The sequence below is a fragment of the Cricetulus griseus genome, chromosome 2, assembly GCF_003668045.3.
Source record: "Cricetulus griseus strain 17A/GY chromosome 2, alternate assembly CriGri-PICRH-1.0, whole genome shotgun sequence".
NCBI classification, from domain to species: domain Eukaryota; kingdom Metazoa; phylum Chordata; class Mammalia; order Rodentia; family Cricetidae; genus Cricetulus; species Cricetulus griseus.
In genome coordinates, this window is record NC_048595.1 from 107,326,446 (window position 1) to 107,352,774 (window position 26,329).

General features: G+C 40.3%; 1 protein-coding gene across 1 annotated transcript in view; it reads left to right on the top strand.

The window, feature by feature from the left end:
* Cfap206 (cilia and flagella associated protein 206) overlaps positions 1-20,049 on the top strand; it is a 39,541-nt gene extending 19,492 nt beyond the window's left edge. The window contains exons 11-13 of the mRNA XM_027403397.2: positions 4,253-4,446; positions 16,746-16,889; positions 19,710-20,049. Coding sequence (XP_027259198.1) covers positions 4,253-4,446; positions 16,746-16,889; positions 19,710-19,940 — 569 coding nt within the window. The 3' untranslated portion in view covers positions 19,941-20,049. The remainder of the gene's footprint in view (positions 1-4,252; positions 4,447-16,745; positions 16,890-19,709) is intronic.
* Positions 20,050-26,329: the final 6,280 nt, after the last annotated feature.

Sequence of the window (26,329 nt, forward strand, 5' to 3'; positions counted from 1 at the left end):
CTTTGTTTTATTATGCATTTAATTTGCTTGCTTCCTTTATTTTTCAGTTAGTTATTTCCATAACCCTGACCACTCTTTGAATTTGATATGTTTGTGATCCGTTCAGAGTAGGTATTTGTCTTTCTACTCTATCCTCCATACCAAGAATAGGGTCAATAACTATTTATTGGAAAAATGAATAAGAGAGTATTACCATTTCCTATGTAATTTCCACAAGACATTTGGATATTTCATAATCCAGTGTTTTTATAGTTGAAAATATGCAAATCTGCACTGAGGAAAAGATGCCATACTTTTGTAGTTCTTACAGAGTTATTTTGAAAACACTATATTAATGTGGGAAATTACCAATATGGAGCCAGGTAGAAATACAAGGGATTTTATTTATTTATTTATTTATTTATTTATTTATTTATTTATTTATTTGGTTTTTCAAGACAGGGTTTCTCTGTGTAGCTTTGGAGCCTATCCTGGCACTCGCTCTGGAGACCAGGCTGGCCCTGAACTTACAAAGATCCGCCTGCCTCTGCCTCCCGAGGGATGGGATTAAAGGCATGCGCCACCAATGCCTGGCTACAAGGGATTTTAGTAGGGAAAAAGCCTTACTTACAGAGTGACCTAGCCAGCAAGAGGGCAGCAATCTGTACAGCAAGCCGAAAGTGAAACGAAACTGAACCAGCCACCTGAATGCCCCTCACTCTACGTCACCCTGACCATGCCCTCAGAGGCATGTAGCATGCCCCTAAGCAGGCATGGCTACAGCATCCCCTACAATTCCCCTTTTAGTCTAAAAGAGGATTAAAACTTAACAGTGTAAAGTATCCAAAATTAACAGTCATAAAGGTGAAATATAAGAAGATACAACAATCTGCTTATGTCACATCCTTACTATCTATTTTAACTAAACCCTAAAGTCATCTGAAAGAGGTGTCCAAGCCTGAACACCTCCTTCCAATCCCAACCATAAACAATAGGAAGCTATCCCTAACTAGGTATATACACTATCCTAAATGACAACAATGGGGGAAAGTGGGCATGGCATCCTCCAAGTTACTTCCTGCTGAAATGGGACGACAACAGCCTTGTGTGGTCCTGTAGGAAGAAAATGTTAGTGTAGTGAAAGCCTTGAATGGATTTTGGAAGGAGGTGTTCAGGCTTGGGCACCTCTTTCACTATATTAGGGGCTGTGGATGTGGCTTAGTGGGTGAGAAGCACTGGGGGCTGTGGATGTGGTCTAGTGGGTAATAAGTCCTGGGACTATGGATGTAGCTAGTATGTAAGCTGAGCAACTATGGAGGACCTAAGTTCAGACACCTAGAACCCACATTAAAATGCTGTGTTTGACTGTGCCCAGTCCTATAACCGCAGCACAGGGCCAGCCAGGGCACAGAAACAGGAGGACAGCTGGGGCGTGTAGACTGCCAGCCTAACTCCAGATTTAGTGAGAGAACTTGGCTCAAAGGAATTAGGTGGAGAATGATAGAGAAAGGCACCAGATGTTTACCTCCTCTTCCTCCTCCTCTTCTTTGGAGATAGGGTCTATTCAGTCCTGGCTGTCCTGGAACTCACTATATAGATCCTCCTGCCTTGCCTCCTAAGTGCTAAGATTAAAGGTGTGCACCACCATGCTCAGCCAAATGTCTTCTTCTTGTCTCCACTAGCCCTGTGCACATCTCCATATACATATGCACAGATACCACACACACACCATGTAGAGGATGCTGTAGCCATGCCTGCTTAGGGGCTGGCTACAGGTGTGCCTGACCATGCCTATAGCCTTCATCCAGCAGCTGGTGGAAGTAGAAGCAGACACCCACAACTAATCACCGAACTGAACTGGAACCCAGATGCAGAGAAGGACGAGTGAAGAGCAAAGTGGTCCAGACCCGGCTGATTAAACCCACAGAAACAGCTGACCTGAAGATCGGGGAACTCTTGCTCCCCAGAGTGATAGCTGGAATACCAGCATGGGACTGATCCAGAGCCCAGGAACATGGGTTTCAGTGAGGAAACCTCAGAAATCCATGGGACCTCCTGTAGAAGTTCAGAACTTATCCCTAGCATAGGTGTGGACTTTGGGAGCCCATTCCAGATAGAGTAATACTCCTGAACCAACACACGGGGGTGGGCCTAGGCCCTATCCCAAAGGATACAATAGACTCTGATGACACCCTATGGAAAGCCTCACCATCCAGGGGAGCAGAAATGATATGTGATAGGGTTGGGGGGGTTGGTAGGGGAGGACGGAAGGGAGAAGGGAACTAGGATTATCTTGTAAAACAATGCAGTTTCTAATTCAAATTAAAAAAAGTTGAAAAATAAACTTATAATGGCTCCCTCTATTATAGTATCTATTTCTTGCTCTCCTCTATTCTTCCCCTGACTCGATCTTCCTGCTCCCTCATGTCCTCCTCTCTCCTCCTCTTCTCCCCGTCTCTTTCTTCTAACTACCTCTCCCCTCCCACCATGCTCCCTATTAGCTCAGGAGATCTTGTCCCTTTCCCCTTCTCCGGGGGACCACGTATGTTTCTCTTAGGGTCCTCCTTGTTTCCTAGCTTCTCTGGCAGTGTGGATTTAGACTGCTCTAGGTCTAAAATCCATATATGAGTGAGTACATACCATGTTTATCTTTTTGTGACTGGGTTACCTCGCTCAGGATGGTTTCTTCTAGTTCCATCCATTTGCCTGTGAATTTCAGGATTCCATTGCTTTTTTAAGCTGAGTAGTACTCCATTGTGTAAATGTACCACATTTTCTCCATCCATTCTTCAGTTGAGGGGCATCTAGGTTGCTTCCAGGTTCTGGCTATTACAAATAGTGCTTCTATGAACATGGCTGAACAGATATCCTTGTTGTATTAATGTGCTTCTTTTGGGTATATGCCTTAGAGTGGAATTGCTGGATCTTGTGGTAGACTGATTCCCATTTTCCTGAGTAACCACCATACTGATTTCCAAAGTGGCTGTATGAGTTGGCACTCCCACCAGCAGTGGAGGAGAATGTATTTCTTTTCCAAAGGGCCTGAGTTTGGTTTCCAGCATCCTGTCAGGTAACTCATAAAACCTCTAACTCCACATACTCTTTTGACCTCCAAGGGTACCTGTACACATGCTGCATTCACACACACACACACACACACACACACACACACACACACACACACACACACACACACACACACATTCTCTCCAGCATAAATTATCATTGGTGTTTTTTATTTTAGCCATTCTGACAGGAGTAAGATGGTATCTTAGAGTTGTTTTGATTTGCATTTCCCTGATGGCTAAAGATGTTGAGCACTTTCTTATGTGTCTTTCAGCCATTTTAGATTCCTCTATTGACAATTTTCTATTTAGTTCTGTACCTCACTTTTTAATTGGATTTTTTGGTGTTTTAGTGGCTAACTTCTTGAGTTCTTTGTACATTTTGGAAATCAGCCCTCTGTGTGATGTGGTGTTTGTGAATATCTTTTCCCATTCTGTGGGCTGCCATTTTGTTTTGTTGATTGTGTCCTTTGCCTTACAAAAGCTTCTCAGTTTCAGGAGGTCCCAGTTATTAATTGTTGGTCTCAGTGTCTGTGCTTTTTAAAGGTGTGTGTGTGTGTGTGTGTGTGTGTGTGTGTGTGTGTGTGTGTGTGTGTGTGAATGCAGCATGTGTACAGGTACCCTTGGAGGTCAAAAGAGGATGTGGAGTTAGAGGTTTTATGAGTTACCTGACAGGATGCTGGAAACCAAACTCAGGTCCTTTGGAAAAGAAATACATACTTTTTAACTACTAAGCCATCCCTCCAGTCCTGATTTATTTTATTTTTTAAATTATGTATATTTCTGTGTATGGGTATATGCATGTGAGTGCAGGTGCTTGTGGAGGTCAGAAGAAGGCACAGAATCCCCAAGAACAGGCAGTTATGAGCCACTGGATGAAGGTTCGGGGAACTGAACTTGGGTTCTGAGCAAGAGCCCTATTTAATTTTTACTGCTATGCCATCTCTTCGACCCCATAAAATATTTTTTAAACTTAACGATATATTGTTTGGCATGAATTTCACATGTTTATCATTTAATAATAGCAAACAAAAAATAGAACTGCTATTTTCAAATGGAGCGTGGGATGGGCATGTAGCTGAGAGGCTCTGGGTGGATTGCCAACACCACCAAACAAAGAAAAACTAAACCACAACAACATTCGTCCTGTGGCTTATCAAAATCACTTGTTTAATGCTTGGTTAAATTATTGTTCTTAATTTTCACAGGAAATCCAGCCATTGGAATTTTGAAACATAAAGAAAAATATTACACTTTTAACACCAGAGATGCGGCATGTTCATTCGCAGAAAACCCTGAACATTATATTAACTTGATTAAAGAAAAAGCCAAGAAGAATGCAGAACTAATCCAGCTACTAGAACTTCATCAACAGTTTGAAACTCTCATACCATATGCTCAGGTAAATGTGGTGAACAGTTGCAGTTACCTGGGTTTGTAATTTCTGACCCCATTAAAGTGGTGTCTCAGTATTGTTTATTGTGTATTTCTTCTGACAGGGAAGTTCAGCATCTTTTTGTTTTGTTCATCGTTTGGGGGGTGGAGATACCCACGTGTGTGCTGCATGCACACGCAGAAGCAGAAGATTATGGGGTCTTCCTCTCTCTCGATCGCTCTTGACCTTACTTTTGTGACAGTGGCTCTTTGAATCAAAGTTCACTGTTTCATCGAGGCCATCTATCTACTAGTCTCTGCCCCTGATAACATGTGGGGTTGTGGCATGTATGGCCACGCCTAGCTTTTATGTAGGCTCTGGGAATTTGAATGAAGGTCCTCTCAGTTTCACCCATTGATACCACATAAGGGTTCAAAGAGTGAGGTCATTTTCTCTGCCTATTGAAAAATTAAAAGGTAGGAAAAAGTGTCACCAGAAATCAGAGGGAGTCCCAGCAGAGCCATCATGTGATGCCCAGGAAATCAAGGTCCCCTTGTGGGGCTTTTGATCTCATTAGTAAAAGAATTAAAGCTGGTTGTGGTGGCGCACATCTTTAATCCTGGCACTCACAAGGCAGAAGCAGGCAGATCTCCATGAGTTCGAAATCAGCCTGATCTGCCTATTGAGTCCCAAGTTAATCAGGCTATGCAGTGTGATACCACATTAAACAAACAAACATAATATACATACATATTATGAATTAAAAATAGGTGTGAGGGACTGAGAAGATGACTCAGTGGTTAAGAGCCACTGACTGCTCTTACAGAGGACTTGGGTTTGGTTCCCAGAACCCATACAATAGTTCATATCCATCTAGAACTTTCAGTTCCAGGGATCCTGAACCTTTTCTGGCTTTTGCAGGCACCAAGTGCACAGGCATAGACATACATGCAGGCAAAACAAATAAATAAAAATCTTTGGACTGGTGAGATGGCTTCCCAGGTAAAGGTGTCTGCCACCAAGCCTGACAACCTGAGTTCAATCCCTGGGACCCACAAACAGGAAGAAGAGAACTGACTCCTGCAGGTTGTCCTCAGAACTCTGTGTGTGCACCATGGAATTCACATATGTGCACATATACAATAAAGACTTAGAAATTTTTAAAAGGAAAGAAAAATCAAACAGAAACTCAAGGACAACTTATTTGAACTTAAAAGGAAAAAAATCAGAGCTGGCAAGCTGTAAACCTCACAGGTGCCTAATAGAATAGAGAAGATAGGCATGGAAGTCAGCCTTGTACAACTCTCTCTCTCTCTCTCTCTCTCTCTCTCTCTCTCTCTCTCTCTCTCTCTCTCTCTGTGTGTGTGTGTGTGTGTGTGTGTGTGTGTGTGTGTGTGTGTGTGTGTGTTGAAAAAAAAAGCAAGGATGCCAAAGGGAGGCCACAAAGAAAGAGAAAGGGGAGGGAGAGAACAAGGACAGGGAGAGGGAGAAGAAGAAAAGGGAGAGAGAAAAGAAAGAAAGGCCTTCCTGAGGAAAGAAGGACAGGCCCAGCTGAACCTCATGGCGACTCTTAGGGACTACATAAGGAGCAGGAATTCTGGGAAGCAAAAGTACATTATTTTAAGCTGAATACTTCTTCCTAAGGATGGTCCCTAACCAGGTCCCTGACCGCCTCATGGATTAACCCTTAAGGTGTGTGTCTCCACCTAGATGGCATTCTTTATGGAACTGCTCTCCCTACCATCTATTTTACTCATCTTTAAACATGGGGGTCTTGCTACACACTTAGTCACCCTGCTTCAGTTTTTTTCAGTTGCTGGGATGTGACCAGGTTTCAGCCTCTCTTCTGATACCTACTTATCCATTCAAGCATCCCATCTGCACATCAATTTTTACTGCTATTTTTCTGTATTATTCTTACTTCAGTTGCTGATGGGTGGCTTTTGTTCATGCTTACTATTACTTACAAGCTATAACATTTCAAGTCTGTCAACCCACAGTTACTCTGTCAGGGCAGTTCTTCATTAAAGGTTCATATCTTTAAGGTTCAAAAAGAATATTTAAAATTACAAGTGTGTTGGAGAATGTTGTGCATACTTGAGCATGTCTGCCTGCGGAGTCCAGAAAAGGGTGTCCGATCCTCAGGACTGGACATGTATTTATGTATTTAGGATTATGTATTTAGGAATGCATAGGTAACAAATGTGATGAAGAAGAGACCATGAATTTGAAAAAGAGCAAGGAGGGGGTATATGGGTTGGTTTAAAGGAGGAAAGGTAAAATGGTGTAATTATATCTCAAAAATAAAAAAGGATACTTTTTTAAAATAGGAAAACATTACTTTAGTATTTTGGCTCTTCCTGAAATCCTCAGCACCATTGCTGACATCTTTTTTTCTTTTATTGAAAATAGGTATTTTTCATACAGTATATTCTGATCACGGTTTCTCTGTCCCCAACTCCTTCCAGATCCTCTCTACCTCTCCTCTCATGCAAATCCACAACTTTTCTTTTTCTTGCTAAAAAACAAGCATCTAAAAATAATGGTAAAATAAGATAAACCAGAATAGGATAAAACAACCAGAAGAAAGAGGAGCCCAAGGAAAAGCACAAGAAACAGATATAGATGCAGAGACACATGTCCCCACACAACACTCCTGGAGTGTAGTTAACTTGCCCCTGGGGTCATTCCCTTAGAGAGAATGGACTCTCCTCTCCCAGTAGCTATCAGTTGCCAGTAGCTCCTCAGCTGCAGGTGGAGCTTCATGCTCACTTCCACACCTTCGTGCTGGTTTTTATCTGGCTGGACTTGTAGGTCTCGTGCATGCTTTCACATCTGCTGTGCAACCACTCTGCTGTGTCCAGAAATCAGTATTTCCTTGCAGTCATCCATGCTCCCGCATCTTGCAGTCTTCCTGCCCGCTCTTCCATGGTGATCCCGGAACCTTTCATGGCAAGATATGATGTAGATGTGTAACATAGGGCTGAACACTCCCAAGTCTTTATTTTCTGTGTATTGTTCAGTTTAGGGTCTCAGTGTTAATTTCTGTCTTCATAATAAAACATCTCTGATAAGGGTTGAGAGATGTACTAATCTATGGGTATAGCATTAAGTCACTATGCATCATTTTAGTGCTTATGTCCATTTAGCAGAATAGTAGTATGCTCTCCCCTAGGGCCTATGATCTGTCCTGGCCACAAGTTCTTTGTCCCAATAACAGTGTCAGCTATGAGTTCCATCACATAGAGCTTTCTCCACACTTATAAAGTTCAGAATTCCCTTCCTGGAGCATAGTAAGTGGGTCTTCCCATCTCACTTAACATAACCAAGAAACTGGCCCACCAACATGCCCACAGTCCAATTTAAAGGAGACAGGTCCTAACTGAAACTCCCTCCCCCGTGATTCTAGATGTCAAATTGACAGTTAACATTAACCACCACACTCAGATGTTCGGTTTCTATGGCACACTCATTTCATCTGTTCCTGTATGCCATAGTGTTACACTGTATCCCATACCCCTACAAGACTGAGAGGTTTGCCTCTCTCTCGCTTAAGTCTTCTTGAACTCAGGCCATTTAGATGCAAAGTGGCCTTTGATTATTGCACGGGGACATGTAAGATTCCATCTGCATTCTGAGTCATGGATTTTTCTCCCCCTTTGTATTAAAGGTCAGGTGTCTTCTAGCACCTGTAGCCTCCACCCCCACCCCACCTTCGTACCTTCTGTTCATTTCTTCCCATGAGTTCCCAGCATTTTGTGCCCAGGAAGTCATCTTACCACATATGTAACTTGTCTGTCCTCACCTTACATCCTGCCAACTATAAGAAGGAAAGCCAGCAGCCCATCGTATCCTTCTTTTCCTCACTTGACCTACCAAGAGGCTAAGGTGGAAGATGGCATCCACATATCACTGACCCACTGTAAATCCTCTCTTACATTGGCACATTCTTTCCAACTAGATAGCTCAGCTTTTGATTGCATATCTTAACCCACACATAAAAGGCCATGTAGCAGCTGCTGCAGCCTGTTTATGATCCTGACCCATACAAGGTACTTCTAGTGATTGCAATATATTAGTTTTCTAGTCCACTGGCTATTTTGGGTGTTTCTTCATACTGGCACCAAGGAAGCATGCTGATCCATACCATGTAGAGGAAGATGGCCACCTCAGAATCCTCCCTGAGGATACTCTACTCTTGAAATAGCTCAGCTTTGGTTGCAGGCTATCATCTGTTGGAGAGAGCATGCAATTGCCACTACAACAAGGACACACACTAGCTCATAGCATTTGAGGAACTATAGTATATTGGCATTGTCTCTGGATTTCCTCCCTCAAAAGGATTGGCCTCAATTGCACACCTCATCACCTGTCACAAAGGGCCATGCTACAACTCCTTCTCAACTCACTTTCATTTGTGTCAGACTGTATTCAGGCATTGATTGTGTTGTGTGACTTTTCTTGGAAAGATGTGAACAAATGTTAGGATAAAGAACAGATTAAATAAATGATTCCATCCATGTCTATCTCATTGAACCAGTGCATTTGGGGGGGTTATCTACAGGAGCATGAATGACTGGAAAAGCAGATGCATTGCCGAAAAGCCCATTTCTGCATGGATGATAACTGAAGAAAGCTGTGTGTTTGGAACTTAGGTTCACTGGATAGAACACTACCCACCAGCAAGGAAAAAAAAATTCTGCATGGTTGATGACCCAGGATAATTGTGTACGTAGAACATAGCCACTGGACAGTCTCCTCTCCCTAGCAATTATTTACTGCTTTTATCATATGTGTGTGTGTGTGGGGGGTGGTTCTGGTAAATCTTGTAACTTTATGGGCTTCCCAAGCTGTGGTGGCTATTCTTGGTTGTCAACTTTACTATATCTGGAGTGACTTACAATCCAGAAATGGAAGAAACACTTGTATCCTGGATCTTGAGGCAGGAAGACAACATGCCTTCCATCCTGATCTTGAGGCTGGAAAATACAGGCTTTTGATCCATATCTTGAGATAGGATGACACACACTTTTAATCCAGATCTTGAGGCTGGAAGGCACACCTTTAATCTGGGCCACACCTTCTGCTGGAAGCCTATATAAGGACAATGGAAGAAGGAAGGACTTGTTTGTTCTTTGCCTGCTTACCCTTGCCTTGTCAGCACATATGACAATACATGAAATCTACCTAGTAAAAAAAGGTAGCAGTATTGAAGATCAAAAGGTAAAGTGTTTCCTGTAGACTTAAAGCTTATTAAATAGCATAACAAATGTGTCTTTGCTGATGAAAAACTCTTTTGTTAGCAACGGCGGTGCACACCTTTAATCCCAACACTTGGGAGGCAAAGGCAGGTAGATCTCTGCAATTTTGAGGCCAGCCTGATCTGCAAATAACAATGAATAAAGAAGAAAGAGAATATATTCTTTTTTGTTTTGTTTTGTTTTTTAAAAAAACAAACAAACAAACAGGGTCTCATTATGTAGGATGGCCTCTGCCTAATTATGGTATTACAGGTATGCACTACCATGTTCAGCTGAAGAAAATGTCTTTTTAGATGTTATTTTACGTCAAAGTTTTTATACTTTTAATTTTTAGTGCGGAAACGTTATATTTCTTTTTTAAAAAAAGATTTTATTTATTATGTATACAATATTCTGCCTCCATGCCAGAAGAGGGCACCAGATCTCATTATGGATGGTTGTGAGCCACCATGTGGTTGCTGGGAATTGAACTCAGGACCTCTGGAAGAGCAGCCAGTGCTCTTAACCTCTGAGCCATCTCTCCAGCCTGGATACATTATATTTCTAATGCTTGCTTATGTACTTAAAGAAAGTTTCTTGAGTCAGGTGTCATCTGCCAGTGCTGGCCAGTTTCTTACCTTGGGTTAGGAAACACATGCCTGTCCCATCATCCCCTTACCCAGATTTTGTCATTGTATACACGCAGGTGGCTGTTTTCCCCTCTAGGCATTCCTAGAGGCCCATGGATCAGAAATGCTTCTGTCTAGTGTAGAGTTCAAAGACAGCGATATACAACAGCTCTTTTTTCTAATCTCATAAAGTGAGGAATTACAGAGTTTAACTTTATTATGACCTTTTACATAAGTCAGCGCCTTCCTCAGAATATCACAGAGGGTGGAGGGTGGCCAAGCTCCTGTGGCTAAGCGGTTAGCTTTATAGAAGGGAAGCAGAGAAGCACAGAGCATGCACAAAACTTCAGTTTAAAACAACGTATAGAAGGATCCAGAATGCCTTGCTTTGGATAAGTAGTTTCATCATTGTGTTTTGTGGGGTATTCTCTTGGAGCCAAGAGAATGGCTTAGAACATCTGGGGTATCAGCCCTTTTATAATGATGCCTCCATCTGAAAAGCTGTTCCTGTTTGATCAGACCCAGGACTGGACAATAGATGAGTCTAGAGAATTGATCCAACACTAAGTCTCTGGCCATAAAAACAGAAACAAAAGGACCCAAGGTAACACGCAAGCTGTGTTAGCATTGTACACAGCCAAGTGACAGATGGGAGAAACTGGTTAACAATGTTTTATGATGTGTTGAAGCCTGAGCCTCCAGAACCGTGAGCATCGAAGGAGCCAAGACAGCTACACAGTCATCTTTGGTTATCTGTGAAGTTCCTCAACTCAGGACAAACTAGGATTTGTGACTTTGACGCTGTTTTAGTTTGTTTTCTATTGTTGTGATTAAACATTGACCAAAAACAATTTTGGGAGGAAAGTGTTTATTTGGCTTCCTCCCATCCTCAGAGAAGCTGAGGCGGGAACTGAAGTGTAGAGTCCATGGAGGAACGCTGCTTACTGACTTGTTACCCATGGCTTGCTTAGCTTGCTTTCTTAGACAACTTATGACCAGGGGTGGCATCACCCATTGACTTTCCTACAGGCTATTCTGGTGGTGGCATTTGCTCAGTTGATGTTCCCTCTTCCTAGATGGCACTAGCTTATGTCAAGGTGACAAAAGCCAGTAGAGACGTTAAAAAGTTTTGGGCTAGTTGGAATAGTAATGACACTTTAATATAGACTTAAGCACAGGGGTTAAAGGAGTGCTGCTTAAGGAGAAAAATAGTTATCAAAGTGTGAATATAGACTTCCAAAGGGAAAGTACCCTTTAGAAAGGAGAATTTTCAATATAGCAGGGAATATCTTTTCTCCCTGCATGTTATCTTAAAATAGGTCATGACAGTCTTTTCCATTGACACAGATTTGCTCTGTTAGGAAGTAAAGGAGGAAAAGACAATAACAGAGAACGGGGTTGTTCTCAGAGTTTGTCTCTAGTTCTGATTTAGCCTCTGAAACCTTTAAATTAAAAACTTTAATACCTCTTCTTAACACACATAGTTTCTGAAGCTCATTCATTTTTGTAAATTAACAATTTTATCTTTTCTTTTTTAGATGATTTTATATTCCAATTCAAGCAGACTATCTATTTGTGATTTTTTAAAAAAAATATTGCCTTTGACTTTCAGTTAAGTGAACAAAATAAACCAATTTATAGATAATATTCCCCATAAATGGAAACATAAAGTCAACTTATCTATAGTTACATTTTCTCATTTTTTTACACTTGAAAGTTGAATTATATACTGATGAAACATAAAACTGGTGGAGTACCAAATATCTGTTTGGGGGGTTCCTCCCCTAAACTTTCTTCCCTTCCTTAGCTTAGATATAGAAGGGGGCAACTGCTAGCCAGTTTAACAAACCAAAATGCCTTGAGATGTCTAAGAGAAAATAAACAAAACAAAAACAGTGTCCGAAACCAAGATGCTGTCACAGCAGACAAACAAAATAGATGCTTTAAACCCAACACTTTTGAAAGCAAATCAGAAAAAAAGGCAGTATGAGATCCTTAAGCATCCATTTCAGAATAAAAAACTGAGCCCTCAAACAAACCAAGAAAGCTCTTAGAGATCCGAGAAAGAACTCCCCCAAATCCACGCGCTTAGGTAACACAAGAGGGTCTGGACACAGAAGTCCCTACTGCCAGTACCACCTAAGTGACTCCTTCAGGGAAAAGTAGATTGTTCTTGGGACACCAAATTCTTGCACTGTAGATGTTGACACGGAACAGAACTCCTACCTCCAAGGGAATAAAAGATAGTTTATCTTGAAGCCAAATATGAGTGACCATGGTCTAGGAATTCAGATTTTGGCTACCCCAAATCCATGTTCCAACATGGAAGCAGTTCCAGGAAGGTTTTGTAGTTTTACAGAACAGAGAAAGTGGTAAATGAAGTGCTTTTCAAATACACAGGTAGAAATCATCTGGTGGACCAAAGCAAAACAGGAACCTCTGCTCTTGGCCTCCCATGCTATCTGATGACAGCCTGTTGGTGGGTGAGAGGTATCTATCTAAGAATCTTCCAAATTCTCCAGAACCTTTTAAGTGCAGCTCAGTTAATCAGAAAAGAACGTGCTCCTGCTTTCCAGGAATTTAATTCACACACCGTAATACTCAGCTCATTTCCCCCACTCTTACACAGTTCAGGATCCCTTTCAGAGGGAGTGGTGCCACCCAGAGATGGGGTCTTCCTGATTCAATTAGGCTAGTCAAGATAATCATACAGACCAACCTGATCTAGAAAAGTCTTCATCAAGACTGCCTTAGACTGCTCTAAGTTCACAATTTTAAAAACCACCACAGTTATCTGTGTATATTCTCTTTTCTCATTTTCTGTATTTTTCTTAATAAACCCTAATTCTTGTTCCTTCTTCTGTGAAAGACTGAGGTCAAGGAAACCATGAACACCATCGAAATGAAGAACAGCAAAGGACACAGCTTATTTGGGAAGCAGAGTGCAGAGTCTTTATCCTTAGCCGTATCATATTGTTACAGCTCTGATTGCAAAATACATAGTGCGAAAGATACCAATCTACTAATGCCTTTTATTCTATTGGAGAGCTACTAGAGAGCAGCTTTTCATATGTTGCTAATTGGACCTTTCCCCAGAAGATAAATATGAAGAATATGACATGTGGTCAAGGAAATACCTGTTGGAATGTGAAGACACTATTCTGCCCAAACTCTGCAAACATCCTCTTGTTTGCAAGGGAGTCTGGCAGGTGCATTGTCCTGGGCTGACATCAGCTCAGCAAATTTCCTTCACTTAATTTTAAAACTAAGAATTAATAAAAGGTCCCAGATTTTTTTTTAGTGGAGGTAAAAACTGGACTGGAAACAAAGAAAACAAAGGCTACTGAAGTGCTTCAATCATTACCCAGTTAGGGAGCAGAGAGGGTACTGTCATGTTATGGGCCACGTTGGCTGTGTCTGTATTTATTGTTCCATCTTTACCTCTTCCCCTCATGTACTTCCTTTATTTTGTTCTGCTTGTTTTCTGGCTTCTTTTGGTAATGGCTTGTCTCATTAAGTTTTGTGCTTTAGTAATGTATCGACTGCACTGATTCAGTTATAGACCACATGCTTTTAAACACAGGCAGTCTCTGCAAAGTTCTAAGTGTTTTTCTAATTCCCTGTAGCATCTTTATTTAGCTCGAAGTTGTTTGTTAGCTTGCTCATGTAGGACAGTTTTCTTTTTCTTTCTTTCTTTCTTTCTCTCTCTCTCTCTCTCTCTTTTTTTTTCGAGACAGGGTTTCTCTGTGTAGCTTTGAAGCCTATCCTGGCACTCTGGAGAACAGGCTGGCCTCAAACTCACAGAGATCCGCCTGCCTCTGCCTCCCAAGTGCTGGGATTAAAGGCGTGTGCCACCAACGCCCGGCGACAGTTTTAATTTTTAATTCCAATTTATTATTTTTTTTTACCAGAGCTTTCATGTGACATTGAAAATGTATTTTTCTTTCTTACAAACATGTATGAGTCTTTCAGATTAAAACAAAACTTGTAAGTAGCTAGAGAGACAGCTCAGCAGTTAAAAGCACAGACTAGTTGCTCTTGCAGAGGCATTGAGTTCGTTTCTCAGCACCTGTACCTGGCAGCTCAGTATCACATGAAGCTCAAATTTCACGTCCTCCAATACCCTTTTCTGGCCTCCTTGGGCTCTGTGCTCATCCCGTGTTCAATGAGATGTGTTACACACACACACACACACACACACACACACACACACACACAACTAAAAATGTTAAAAATCTTTTTAAAAGCATGTAAATATATATGTATTTATGTATATACATAATTTATAATGTATTTATATATATTTAGTTTTTGAGTTATGAGAATTATAAAAAGCCTTAAAGCTATTTGTGGCCCTATTGATATGTTCATTTTTTTCTCCATTTTTTTATTTGAATTAGAAACAAGATTGTTTTACATGTCAATCCCAGTTCCCTCTCCCTCCCCTCTCCCCCTGCCCCTCCCAACTAACACCCTACCTATCCCATACCCTTTGTCCTCCCCAGGGAGGGTGAGGCCTTCCATAGGGTGTCCTCAGAGTCTGTCATATCCTTTGGCCCCCCAGGCCAACCCCCTTCTGTCTAGGCTCAGAGAGCATCCCTCCATGTGGAATGGGCTTCCAAAGTGCATTCCTGTGCTAGGGATAAGTACTGATCTACTATGAGAGGCCCCATAGATTTCTGAGGTCTCCTCACTGATATGTTCATTCTTGAAGTTATCATTAAATTAGTTTTCTCAAATCAATGGATCTCAAAATTTCAAGTTATAGATTCCCTGGGTATCAGTTCTTTTTTATGACTATTATAAAGATTGTTATCTTAAGCTTAGCACATGCAGTTTTATTTTCAATGAAATATACAAAAATGCTAATTTAGAAAAAATATGGCAGGAACCAATCATTCAAAATACAAATAACAAATTCAAAATAACAAATACTTTCACCATTTTACTCTGATTTTTGTAAAATCTTGGCCTGGAGTTCAAGATGTATACAGTCATTTTTGTTGTTGTTTGTTTTGTCCTTTTACTGCTAATTCCCAGCTATGACTTCTCAATGTCAGAAAACAATAAATTAATATCCTGGTTCTGGACTTGTTCTACCTGCCCAGATCATCTTCTGTTAGAAGATAACTTTTTAAGTGGGTGAAATCATTATGCTCATGCATGTATAAAAATGAGTATGTGTTAAAGAGTATGATCAATCATCAGTCAGTGAGGGAGCCGTAGATTTAGCACTGGTTTAAAAGAACATCCTAAGCTTGGAGTGATGGCACACTGCAAGGATCCTGGGACTCAGGAGGCCAAAGCTGGAGGAATGCAGGTCTGCAGCCAGCCTGGGATGCAGGATGTGACTCTGTGTCAAACCCCTCCAAACCAAAAAGAGGAAGAATCCTGACAGACACATTCGTGCACCTAAAATATTCAAATAAATGTGCAAATAAAGACAAATGTATTTGTTTTCCCACAGAGGGAAAGAGCAGATAGACTTTAGATGTGTACAGGCAAAAACTATTTGTCCTTACTCTGTTAGTTGCAGCTCAGAGATGCAAGATGCTAAAGACAGTGAAAGTTTAGATTTATATAAGCAGAGAGGTGTATCCTCCAAAGACAAAGCATAGTTTCCTATTGAAACACAGTTTTTACCTATGCACCTGGGTTCTTTTTCCTTTGTGTTTATTTAATCCACAGCAGTTCTTCTGGGACCTTCAGTTACCTATGCAAATGGGGTTTCTCCCTCTGTCTTCCTTACAGTCTTACTTAATTACCACTTAGTTCTATTGTACAATAGTGTTAATTATCTTTTCATTGTGCTTTTCCCCACCTTCCCTCCCCACACCATAAGAAATTATAATTATTGGAAGTTACTGTCTTTTCCCTCCTCTTTACTATGACTTTAATTCCCTTCCAACTATCTCTAACATCAAACACAACATTATCAATTGTTCTTTAGCCTGTAATTCCTAATACTTAATATCAGGGGTCCTTGGGGAAAAAACAGACAAGAAACAAGACTTTGGATAATCTGTTATAGATGCATAGTTCAAGTTCAAAACACATCCTGAGGACAGTTAAATAGATGGGATTTATATCTAATATTTAATTACTAGTTATAATTTCTATTTCCACTTACACTACCAATTTTGAAGAGTAGGGAAAGACATTTGAATATTTGGTAATCTTTGATGTTTTGAATATTTGGTAATCTTCGATGTCTTTCCCTTCCAAAATACTCTACCACATTAAGTTCACAAAGTCATGAATAAAGACAGACTGTGCAGGAACACAACTGCATTTGGCTTACTGATTACAGGCTTTTCTTTGCTGGCATTTACAAGCATATTCCATGTTCCAAAAATATTTTGCTAGTCTTTTGACAGTTTTAGCTAAATTATTTTCAGTTATCTATATATAATGTTTATTTTTTATAAGTACTAATTACAAATCTCCATTTCTTTAGATGAGAGATGTTGACAAGCATTATATAAAACCAATTATGAAATGTGAAAATAGCACACAGACAGATACACACTTACTGCCACCAACTACCGTGAGATCCTACGAGTGGAATGAATGGGAATTAAGAAGAAAAGCCATAAAACTGGTTTGTAACAGTACTTTTTTAAATTGCTCAAAGGTGGGGAATTTTGATGTTGTTACCCACACAGTTGGTAAGTTAAATAGTTTATATAAATGTAATAAGTTCTACACAGGTCTCTGCTGACATAAAAGTAATTAGCATGATATGTAACTTGCTGGCTTCATATATTGTAAGGTTGTCTTCTAATTTTAAACCTGTATAGAAATATGGAAGAATCACCGGGCATTTGTGGTGCACTCTTTTAATCCCAGCACTCAGGAGGCAGAGGCAGGCGGATCTCTGTGAGTTCCAGCCTGGTCTACAGAGTGAGTTCCAGGACAGCCAAAGCCACACAGAGAAACCCTATCTCATACCCCCCTCATCCCTCCCCGGCCAAAACAAGAAATATGGAAGCATATACTCACTCTCTAGCAATACCAGCCAGTTACTAAACAATGGTGGTTACCATTTATTTCGTAGTTTGAAAACCATTTTTCTGGGCTGGAGAGATGGCTAAGTGTCTAAAAGCACTTGCCATTGTTTTTCAGAGGACCTAGGTTCATTGCCAGCCACTTGGGCAGCTCAGGTTGCCAGCTCCAGGGGATCTGGCACTCTCTTCTGGCCTTTGCAAGCCCTCAAACACATATACACAGATACATATACATAAATAAAAACAGAATAAATCTTAAATATATAAGAGTTCCCTTTCCTCAGCTCTGGTGACACAAGCATGCTCTTCCAGCTACCTGAAAGTCTGAGACCTGCCTAGGTCAAAGGGTGAGTTCATGAGCAGCCTGAAGAGCTTAGCAAGAATCTATGACAAGATTTCGTGTGTGTGTGTGTGTGTGTGTGTGTGTGTGTGTGTGTGTGTGTGTGTGTGTGTTGTATATTAAAGTCTGCATACATAGCTTAGTGGTAGAGCACTTGCCTAGCTTCCCCAAGTTAAACCACTCTACCAGAAAACAAACAAACAACCCACCAGCAACAGCACACTCCATTCCTCCCATTTCTTTTTTTAACCTTTTCTTTGAAATCATAGATACTATAGATACTGTAGCACCCCTGCACCCTTTAGCATAGGTTTGTGCTGTGTAGCCCAAACTGGCCTGGAATTCAACATGCTCATGTCTTAAACTCAGCCTCCTGAGTGTTGGGATTACAGTTCTGTACCCTGTGCCTTTCCCCTTCTGTTACACTGTGCTTTCTCATCTTGTGGATTCTGGGTCACTTTAATTGTAACAGGTGCCGACCCTTAAAGCCTGTCTTCGAAGCTCTCATCCATATCCTACTCAGTGGAATTCCCCTCTTGCCTCTTTTTTATAGTATCTTATCATTTAATGTATTAGTATATTTACTATGCCAGGGGCCTTTGCTGAATAAGAAGGTAGAGGGACAAGTAAATTCACTTATTAGTTACTTTGCTCGTAGCAATCACAGAATACCCAACAAAAACACAGGAGGGGAAGTTTTGTAGCATATGCCTGTAGCCTTAATTTATTTTACCCACCACTCCACTGAACTCTTGTGTGAAGTAAACAAGATTACTCAATAAGAACAGAGTTTGCATGGCAGTCTTAAAATGCAGGCAAGGAGAGCTGTGGAGATGGCTGCCCAGTAGGGGAAGACTACCCAAGCCTAGAGATCTGAGATTGGGTGCCCCAAACCTACACAAACATACAAAAACAGTTGCAACCCCAGTGTGCCTACTTGGAATGGGAGGTGGGACCATGAAACTTACAAGCAGCAGCTAAGGTATATAGGGAACTTCTCCTCAACCAACATTTGGCTGTGATTCAGAGAGGGGAAAATACATTTAGAATTAGTTGAGAATTTCAAGTGTGTTGAGGCAGAACAGAAAAGCAGAGCAGAAAAACAGAGCAGAAAAGCACCAGCACTGGTGGGCAGAATAGAGAAAGATTTTAAGGCAAAGGATACAAGAAATCTTGGGGCCTCACTGTGCATTGGTGCTTACTGCTGACAAGTTAATGCATCTTTCAGAATGTCTTGTAATGGACAATGTAGGAACTTGCTTGACCTGAGCTGGGGTATAAGCCAGTGGTGGAGCATTTGCCTAGCATAGGGGAGGCCCGGGTTCTACTCCCAGCACAAAAATCTTGCTTATGTAACAACTGTCTTGGGATAGTAAAATTATGCTACCAGAAATAATGAAAAGATAAAAGCTTATTAATGTAGACCAAATGCTGGGCCTTTGCAGGGAAGAGATTTGCATTGCTGATGGTCCAAACTCTGAAATAATTTGGTCTGTCCTCCTTTACTCATATGCTCTAGTACCCACTGGTGTTTTTTCTTACCCTTTCCCAGAATCTTATTAGTTCTTATCCTCTCCTGTTTCCTTGTGGGACAAGGATCAAATCAAGGCTTTCCATGTGCTATGCAACCCAGCCACCACTGAGTTACACCACTGAGCTCACTTTCAGCATTTCATGTTTTCCTGCTTCATAAAGAATTCTCAATTTCTTATTCTGCTCTTGATTTTTTTTAGTATTCCAGTGTTTTATAGAAAAAAATGAGATATTTGGTTCATCAGAATAATTCAGAAAGTTGCCAGGCAAGCTGCTAAGTTCAGACTCCTGAACCTACCACAGCAGGGGAGAATTAACACCCGGAGTTTCCTCTGACTCCCAAATGCACACATGGCATGCAACAATATCATACACATGCTCATGCTACCATATTCACCGTTATCACCACCTCTGTAGAAAATGTAATGTTTATTTGTAGAATGGGAAAATAAGAGGCAAATGTTAACTAAATGCCTATTAATGTTTTTATATTGTTTATTTTTTAGAGAAATATTAATCCCGATTTTCTCTTTCTACATAGGCTAATTTGCGCCAGAAAATTACTCACTCCGTACAAACTGACCTTAGTCACATGAGAAGAGATAACAGCTCACAGGTGTACCCTTTGAAAGATGTTAGCACCCAGTCCAAGAGAGAAGGCAGCTCTCGGGTGCCCAGGCCCCAGATTTTCATAGCTGGTCTTCGTGGGGGACAAAGCCAAACAACCCATGGGGTAAAGGTAAACTTAACCAGAGCAGTGGACGAAACCTAGAGATGGAATTTTAAAGGAAGCTGCTCCTGAATAGGAAGTATGAGAAAGCGTCCAAAGTACTGCGTGTTTACATAGTTAATGTTGTGGCCATGACACAGGTGTTGCTCATGTGAATGTGTATTGGAGCCCTATATCTTGCCTGAATGCTATAAAGACCTAAAAGCAATCTCTGAAGCACATTTCTTATTCTATTAAAAATGACAAACAAAACTCTGTCCATGTGTTTGTTTTATCTTTTAGAAAAAGTTTAGCAGTATTTAGATTGAAATTGTAATGCCAGTTAGATTAACAGTATAAGATGGCTATCACTGGAATAGAGGCTATTTCTAAAATTCGACAGAATGTTAAACATTAACACTTATTCTAAAACACAGTACTTTCTACTCATTAGCTGTTCAATGTTGACACATATTTCAATACAATGAGCCTTACTGAGCATTTAAAGCCAGCATCCACATTCCGCCTTTTAAAACCTGAAGATTTGATATTTATACCTGGATTGCAGATTCCTTGAGGGAAAAAAATCAAAATATCTGGTAACACTGGCTGGCATTCCAACTTGATCCTTTCAACTTGTCTATTGTCTAACCCAAAGCCTTGGCACAGAGGCCTCCCACTTCAGACTCCTCAGCCTTATTTGATCCATAAGTGGCTGTGTGTTGGGTTTCTGTGAATTACTACACTTTAGGGGTATAGTTGTATTACTCTTATATACTTCTAATACCAACTAATGGGCAAGAAAGTTCCCAGATGAAAGGAACTAGCAGAAGAAATAGGAGAAGGGGGGCCATTTATATTTGGCACATTTATTTTTCTTTGCAGAGGCGATATTTTTTTCTTTTTCTTTTTGGATGGGAAGGCATATGGCTCAATTAGTAGAATACTTGTCTAGCATGCATGGGGCCTTGGATTCAGTCCCCAACATTGCATGAACTGTGCATGTTGGTACACAGATGTAATCTCAGCATTTGGGCAGTGGAGGCAGGAAGATCACAAACTCAAGGTTGTCATTGGACATATAGCAAACATGTGGCCAACATAGAATATGAGATGCTGTCTCAGAAAAAAAAAAAAGAGCCTTTGTCTTTGCTGGTCTCTCTGACTTGTGTTTCCAGTTGTGCTCCTATCTAGGGGGCAGTAGGTGACACTCACCATTCATGGCCCCTTTGGCTTGACTAAGCCCCTTTTACTGTTCCCTAAAACCAGGTTTCTTGTATTGCCCACAGAGGTGACATTCCTGCTTTGCTGCCTCTGAAGGTCAAAAGCCAACACTTCTACTTTCTTTTGAACAAAGCTAGAGACTTTCCCAACACCCAGTTCTTTGATAATACTGTGGGTATCTACTGGAGCTTGAGAAAAGATGGCCTGTGTCACTTACTCCTCTCAGATAAGGATGAGAACCCTAGGGATGAGGTGACAACCAGGGCAATGATGGAGCCCATGAGCCAATCAGTCTTCCAGAGGAAAAACAGCAACAGAAATGTGCTGATGTAATTCGTTTTCTGTTTAGGTTAAATGTTATTTATAACATTAATATATCTTGAAATCTATTTTCTACAGGTATTATATAAAGGTGAACTTCAAACATACCTTGTCATGATTTTTATATATACCTGAAATTTAAAAATGATGTTAATGACAGCCTGGCTGTTAAGACAAGGCATGGAGGATAGGATGGGTTGGGCCATTATAGAATTTATTAACCTTTAAGAATTCATGCTTGTGAGTTTTGTTTTTTTTTCAGTTATCTCTCATCAAAATTCATAAACATAAGCCACCATTATCTTAGAACTGGTTATATTAGAACTGAGGTTATCTTAGAACTGGAATTATTTTAGAACTAGGGTTATCTTAAAATGGGGGTTAGAATGGACTAATGAATAAGAATAGGAAGTACAACTTGGAAAGCCAAACTTTTAGTATCAAAAGCTCACTTGGGTCTGGGGGTGGAGAGGTGGCCCAGCATAAGAGCTAATACTGTTCTTGCAAATGACCTCAGTTTGTTTCCCAGCAGTAGAGGTCAGAGGACAACTTTTGTGGAGTTGGTTATTGCCTTCTACTTTTAATGTGGGTTCTGGGGTTCAAATTCAGGTGGCCAGCTTTTTGTAGCAAGTGCCTTTACCACTGAGCAATCCTGCAAACTTTGTATAGATAGATATTCTTTATTGCTAACTATATACTATAAACATTGTAATATTTAACTAGTTATTATATATCTACCATATTTGAACTTAATAACTCCTTTAACATTTAACTATTTATCTACACACTTTTCCCCTTTAAGTTCATACTTTTATTGCCATTGAATAGAAATTCTTTTATAATATAGTGATATAATATCTACTATATTATGGATATGCTGAGCTTCCTTTTTTAGACTTCACAATGACTCATGCTTAAACAGAAATAGAAATAAGCAGGACCAAGGAAAATACTACAGTTCCCTAGTTACAATCAGAAATATCATTAACATCTCAAATAATGACAGCAATAATAATAATGATAGCTGCTTGATACCTTGAATAGTCATTAATACATGTGACATGGTGCTTTTTACAGGGGTGTATGTAAAGATAGGTATATGTGAAATATAATAAGTGATTATGTCCCATGAAATCTTCAAATAATGCAGAGTAGGAAAGTAAAAAATAACTCGGACTCAGATTTTAAGTATCTATTTCAACACTAATTTGGTTGGTACAATAAACACAAAGACAGCTACAAAGTTAACAAGAAATATTTCTGCCAAGGACAGACAGGATGAAACTGGAAAGTGTAAGAATAACCGTGTTTGCATATCTTCTAGCTTACTGAAAACCTGTTTTTTTTTTTAAAGTTGCTCACTGTTAGAGAATTTGATAAGTTAAGTCAGCAAGCATGGGATACTTACTCTATTCTTTAAATGAAAGCTCTAAGTCACTTTGGTACAGAGGAACAGCATCAATATCTAGCAGAGGCATAAAGGCCTCATTCAGGGCCCCTGAACACAACATTCCACCTCTATGGTAACTAGATAGGACTTGTGTGACAGATATTTCCTGGAGACATGAATAACATGCATGACTACTAACCCCACACAGAGAATCCATAGCAGACTATAGCAACAATTGCAGCAGTATCCTATTTGGCGAACCTATGAATACTTAAGAGTTGCTAACAAGAATGAGTGAGGGTCTACTCACAAGCGAAAGGAACAACTCAAGAACAACTGCATCTCTTTACTGAAAAGCTCACCCCAGCATGACTCATGAAAATTGCAACCCTGGAGATCTTTGTTCAGCTTGCAGGCAGCTCAAAAGTCTGAACATTTCTTTTCCCTGTTACTAGGCTGGTCAGAGTCTCCTACCCAAGCCTGTTGTTTACTCCTTTTTGTACAGCTGGAGATCCTGGAGAATATTTCCCTTTTCTGTCCTCCCAGATATGTGACCTTTTGTTTACCTCTGAGTCTCATGAAAGCAAGCCCTCCCTAACCCCAATATTTCAATTCAAAGGAAACTGCTATACAATAACATTTTTTACCTACAATCCCACTCTCAGTCTACTAAAAATATTGTGCAGTCATGAAAGCTTATACTTCCTTAAATCATGTAAAAATGCCCTTTCATTTTCTTCTGAAGATATCCAGTGATTCCAGTTATGGTCACATTTTCTCATTGGCATGGGTCAATAAACTTGTGACAATAGACTTGTATTGTGTAGTGAGTCTTTTTCTGTCTCACCATCCAGCTCCCAAGTAAATACACAGAGACTTATTATTAATTATGAAAACTTGGCCTTTATCTTAGGCTTGTTTTTAACTAGCTTTTATAACTTAAATTAACTTATATTTTTATTAACTACATTCTACCACATGGTTTTTACCTCTATTCTATTTTGTGTGTCCCACTTGTTCCACGTCTCTCTCTCTCTCTCTCTCTCTCTCTCTCTCTCTCTCTCTCTCTCTCTCTTCTCTCTCTTGCTCTTTGTTTTTTTGGATTTTCAAGACAGGATTTCTCTGTGTAGCTTTGGAACCTGTCCTGGAACTAGCTCTTGTAGACCAGGCCGGTCTCAAACTCAGAGATCTGCCTGCCTCTGCCTGCTGAGTGCTGGGATTAAAGGCGTGTGTTACCACCGCCCAGCTCCATGTCTCTCTTTGTGCCTCCCCTTTCTTCTCCTTCCCAGATTTCTCTCTGTCCCTGAAAATCCCACCTATACCTCTTGTCTAGCTATTGGCCATTTAGCTCTTTATTAAACCAATAAGAAGGGGTCTTGGCAAAGACACATCTTCACAGTGTACAAAAAGATTATTCTACAACAATACTGTGGTTTTACAGGCTTGTCCCTAAGGGTCTTAGGCTAATTGAGTTGGGACAGGGGTATTAAGTTCATGTAAATGGAATAGAATGTCTTTGGGATAAAGAATAAGATAGGATTCAGGTTGGACAGTGGTGGCACAACCCTTTAATTCTAGCACTCAGGAGGCAGAGGCAGGTGAATTTCTGAGTTTGAGGTCAGCCTGCTGTATAGAGTGAGTTCCAGGACAGCCTGTGCTATATAGAGAAATCCTGTCTTGAAAAACAAAAATAAACAACAAAACAAAAAGATAGGATTCAGTAGTATGATTTGTGAACCAAAATACAACAAAAATGGTCTATCCAATAGTATTTTATTCACTATCTTGTGACCATTTGTGTGTGTGTGTGTGTGTGTGTGTGTGTGTGTGTGTGTGTGTGTGTGTGTACATACATAATACTGTTCACCATGAGTCATGGTTCTTTTAACTAAAGACGGTTAGGACGGGAAACACAAACAAACACATGCTCAAGATTTGTTGGGAAATTTTTGTTGTCAGAAATAAAAATTCTTCACAAAGCTAATATAGTCTTAAAAAAGGTGAAGACTTACAAGGACGATAATTGGACAATTTGAATATCATCAACAGAATAGCTAGCTAAAGAACATTATTTTCTGCCCTTTTGCATCTATTGGTCTAGGGAGATGCTAGAGGATATAGGCTGGGGAAGGTTAAAATGTATTAACTCTTGAGTTTGTGGACATGGGGATGTCATCATCTGTGCTGAGTGAAGACTCCAGTGCTGCTGCTTTGGGGTCATCCACACTCTGGTCAGCAAACTGTCATTTCAGTTCTGACTCGAAGCTGTTCGTGGCCCAGGGTTGTTCTTGGCCTGAAAGCTCCAGCTCCACTGGCATCTCTACTTGGGGCTTGAAGCTCTATCCCCGTGACCCACAGAAATGTCAGGCTTAGTCTGGGTTGGCTCCTGTGATATAGCCTAGAAACATCTCCAGGGGAGGAGTGGCCTGACCTCACTTGTGTCTTTCAGCACCGTTGCCACTTGTTGTCTAATGTCCAATCATTGTGGAATAGAGTATTCATTTAATCATGTAAAGATATGTTGCATTCCTGTTGCAGAATAATTGTTTAACTCTGTAAAGATGTGTTGCATTTGCTTATGCTTCATTTGTTTAACTCTGTGTGTTACTGTTTTACTTTGCCTGCCTAAGACACTTGTTTGATTTAATGGAAGGATGAATGGCCAGTAACTAGGCAGAGGAGGAATAGGTGGGGCTTGCAGGCAGAGAGAAAAGTGGAGCCAGCCAGGCAGACACAGAAGAAGCAGGGCAGCAGGGTGGACAGCACATAATGAGGTAAACAAGCCTTGGGGCAGTACATAGATGAATAGAAATGGGGTAATTTAACTTAAAAAAATAACTAGCTAGAAACAAGTCTAAGCTAAAGTTGAGCATTCATAATTAATAAGTCATGACTTTGGGGATGGTGGTGCAAGACAGACTGCTACATCCAATGCCTTGATGATCATTGTTGTGGATGCTTCTGTTACATTAGTTGCTTCAGGTGAGAGAACATGAGTAGTCTCTTTTGCCTCTGGTTTGATTTTCCTTCTTGCTACACCTTTCTGGCCATAAATAGACCTTTCCTAAGATTTCAATAGGTATAAAGAAAAAAACCCCGAGAAATAAGAATCTAAATTATAACTTTGAAATTAGCGAATCTGTTATGGTTTTTCAGACAATTCAGAATGTGCAGAAGAGAACACTGGGAACAGGACTGTGAAGCTAAGTAGAGAACACAGTCCACCATCAGGCTTCTTAAACAGATTTTAAAGGAATGGTAGTACTTAGTGAGGGTACACCATAAGTTTGTGATAAACCAAAGCAAGCTTGTTTGGAATTTAATGTGTATCAGTCTGCCTTTCTTTGGATCTTTGATCCACAACATATATCAATGTGATCTTAAAGTGATTTACCTATTAAAATAATATTAAGACCACAATGATATTCAAAAGTGGGAAGATAGAGACTACACAAAGCAGTAGTTGTAAAACAAGAAGTATATGGTAGGAAATTTTAATCTTTAAAAAAATAACTCT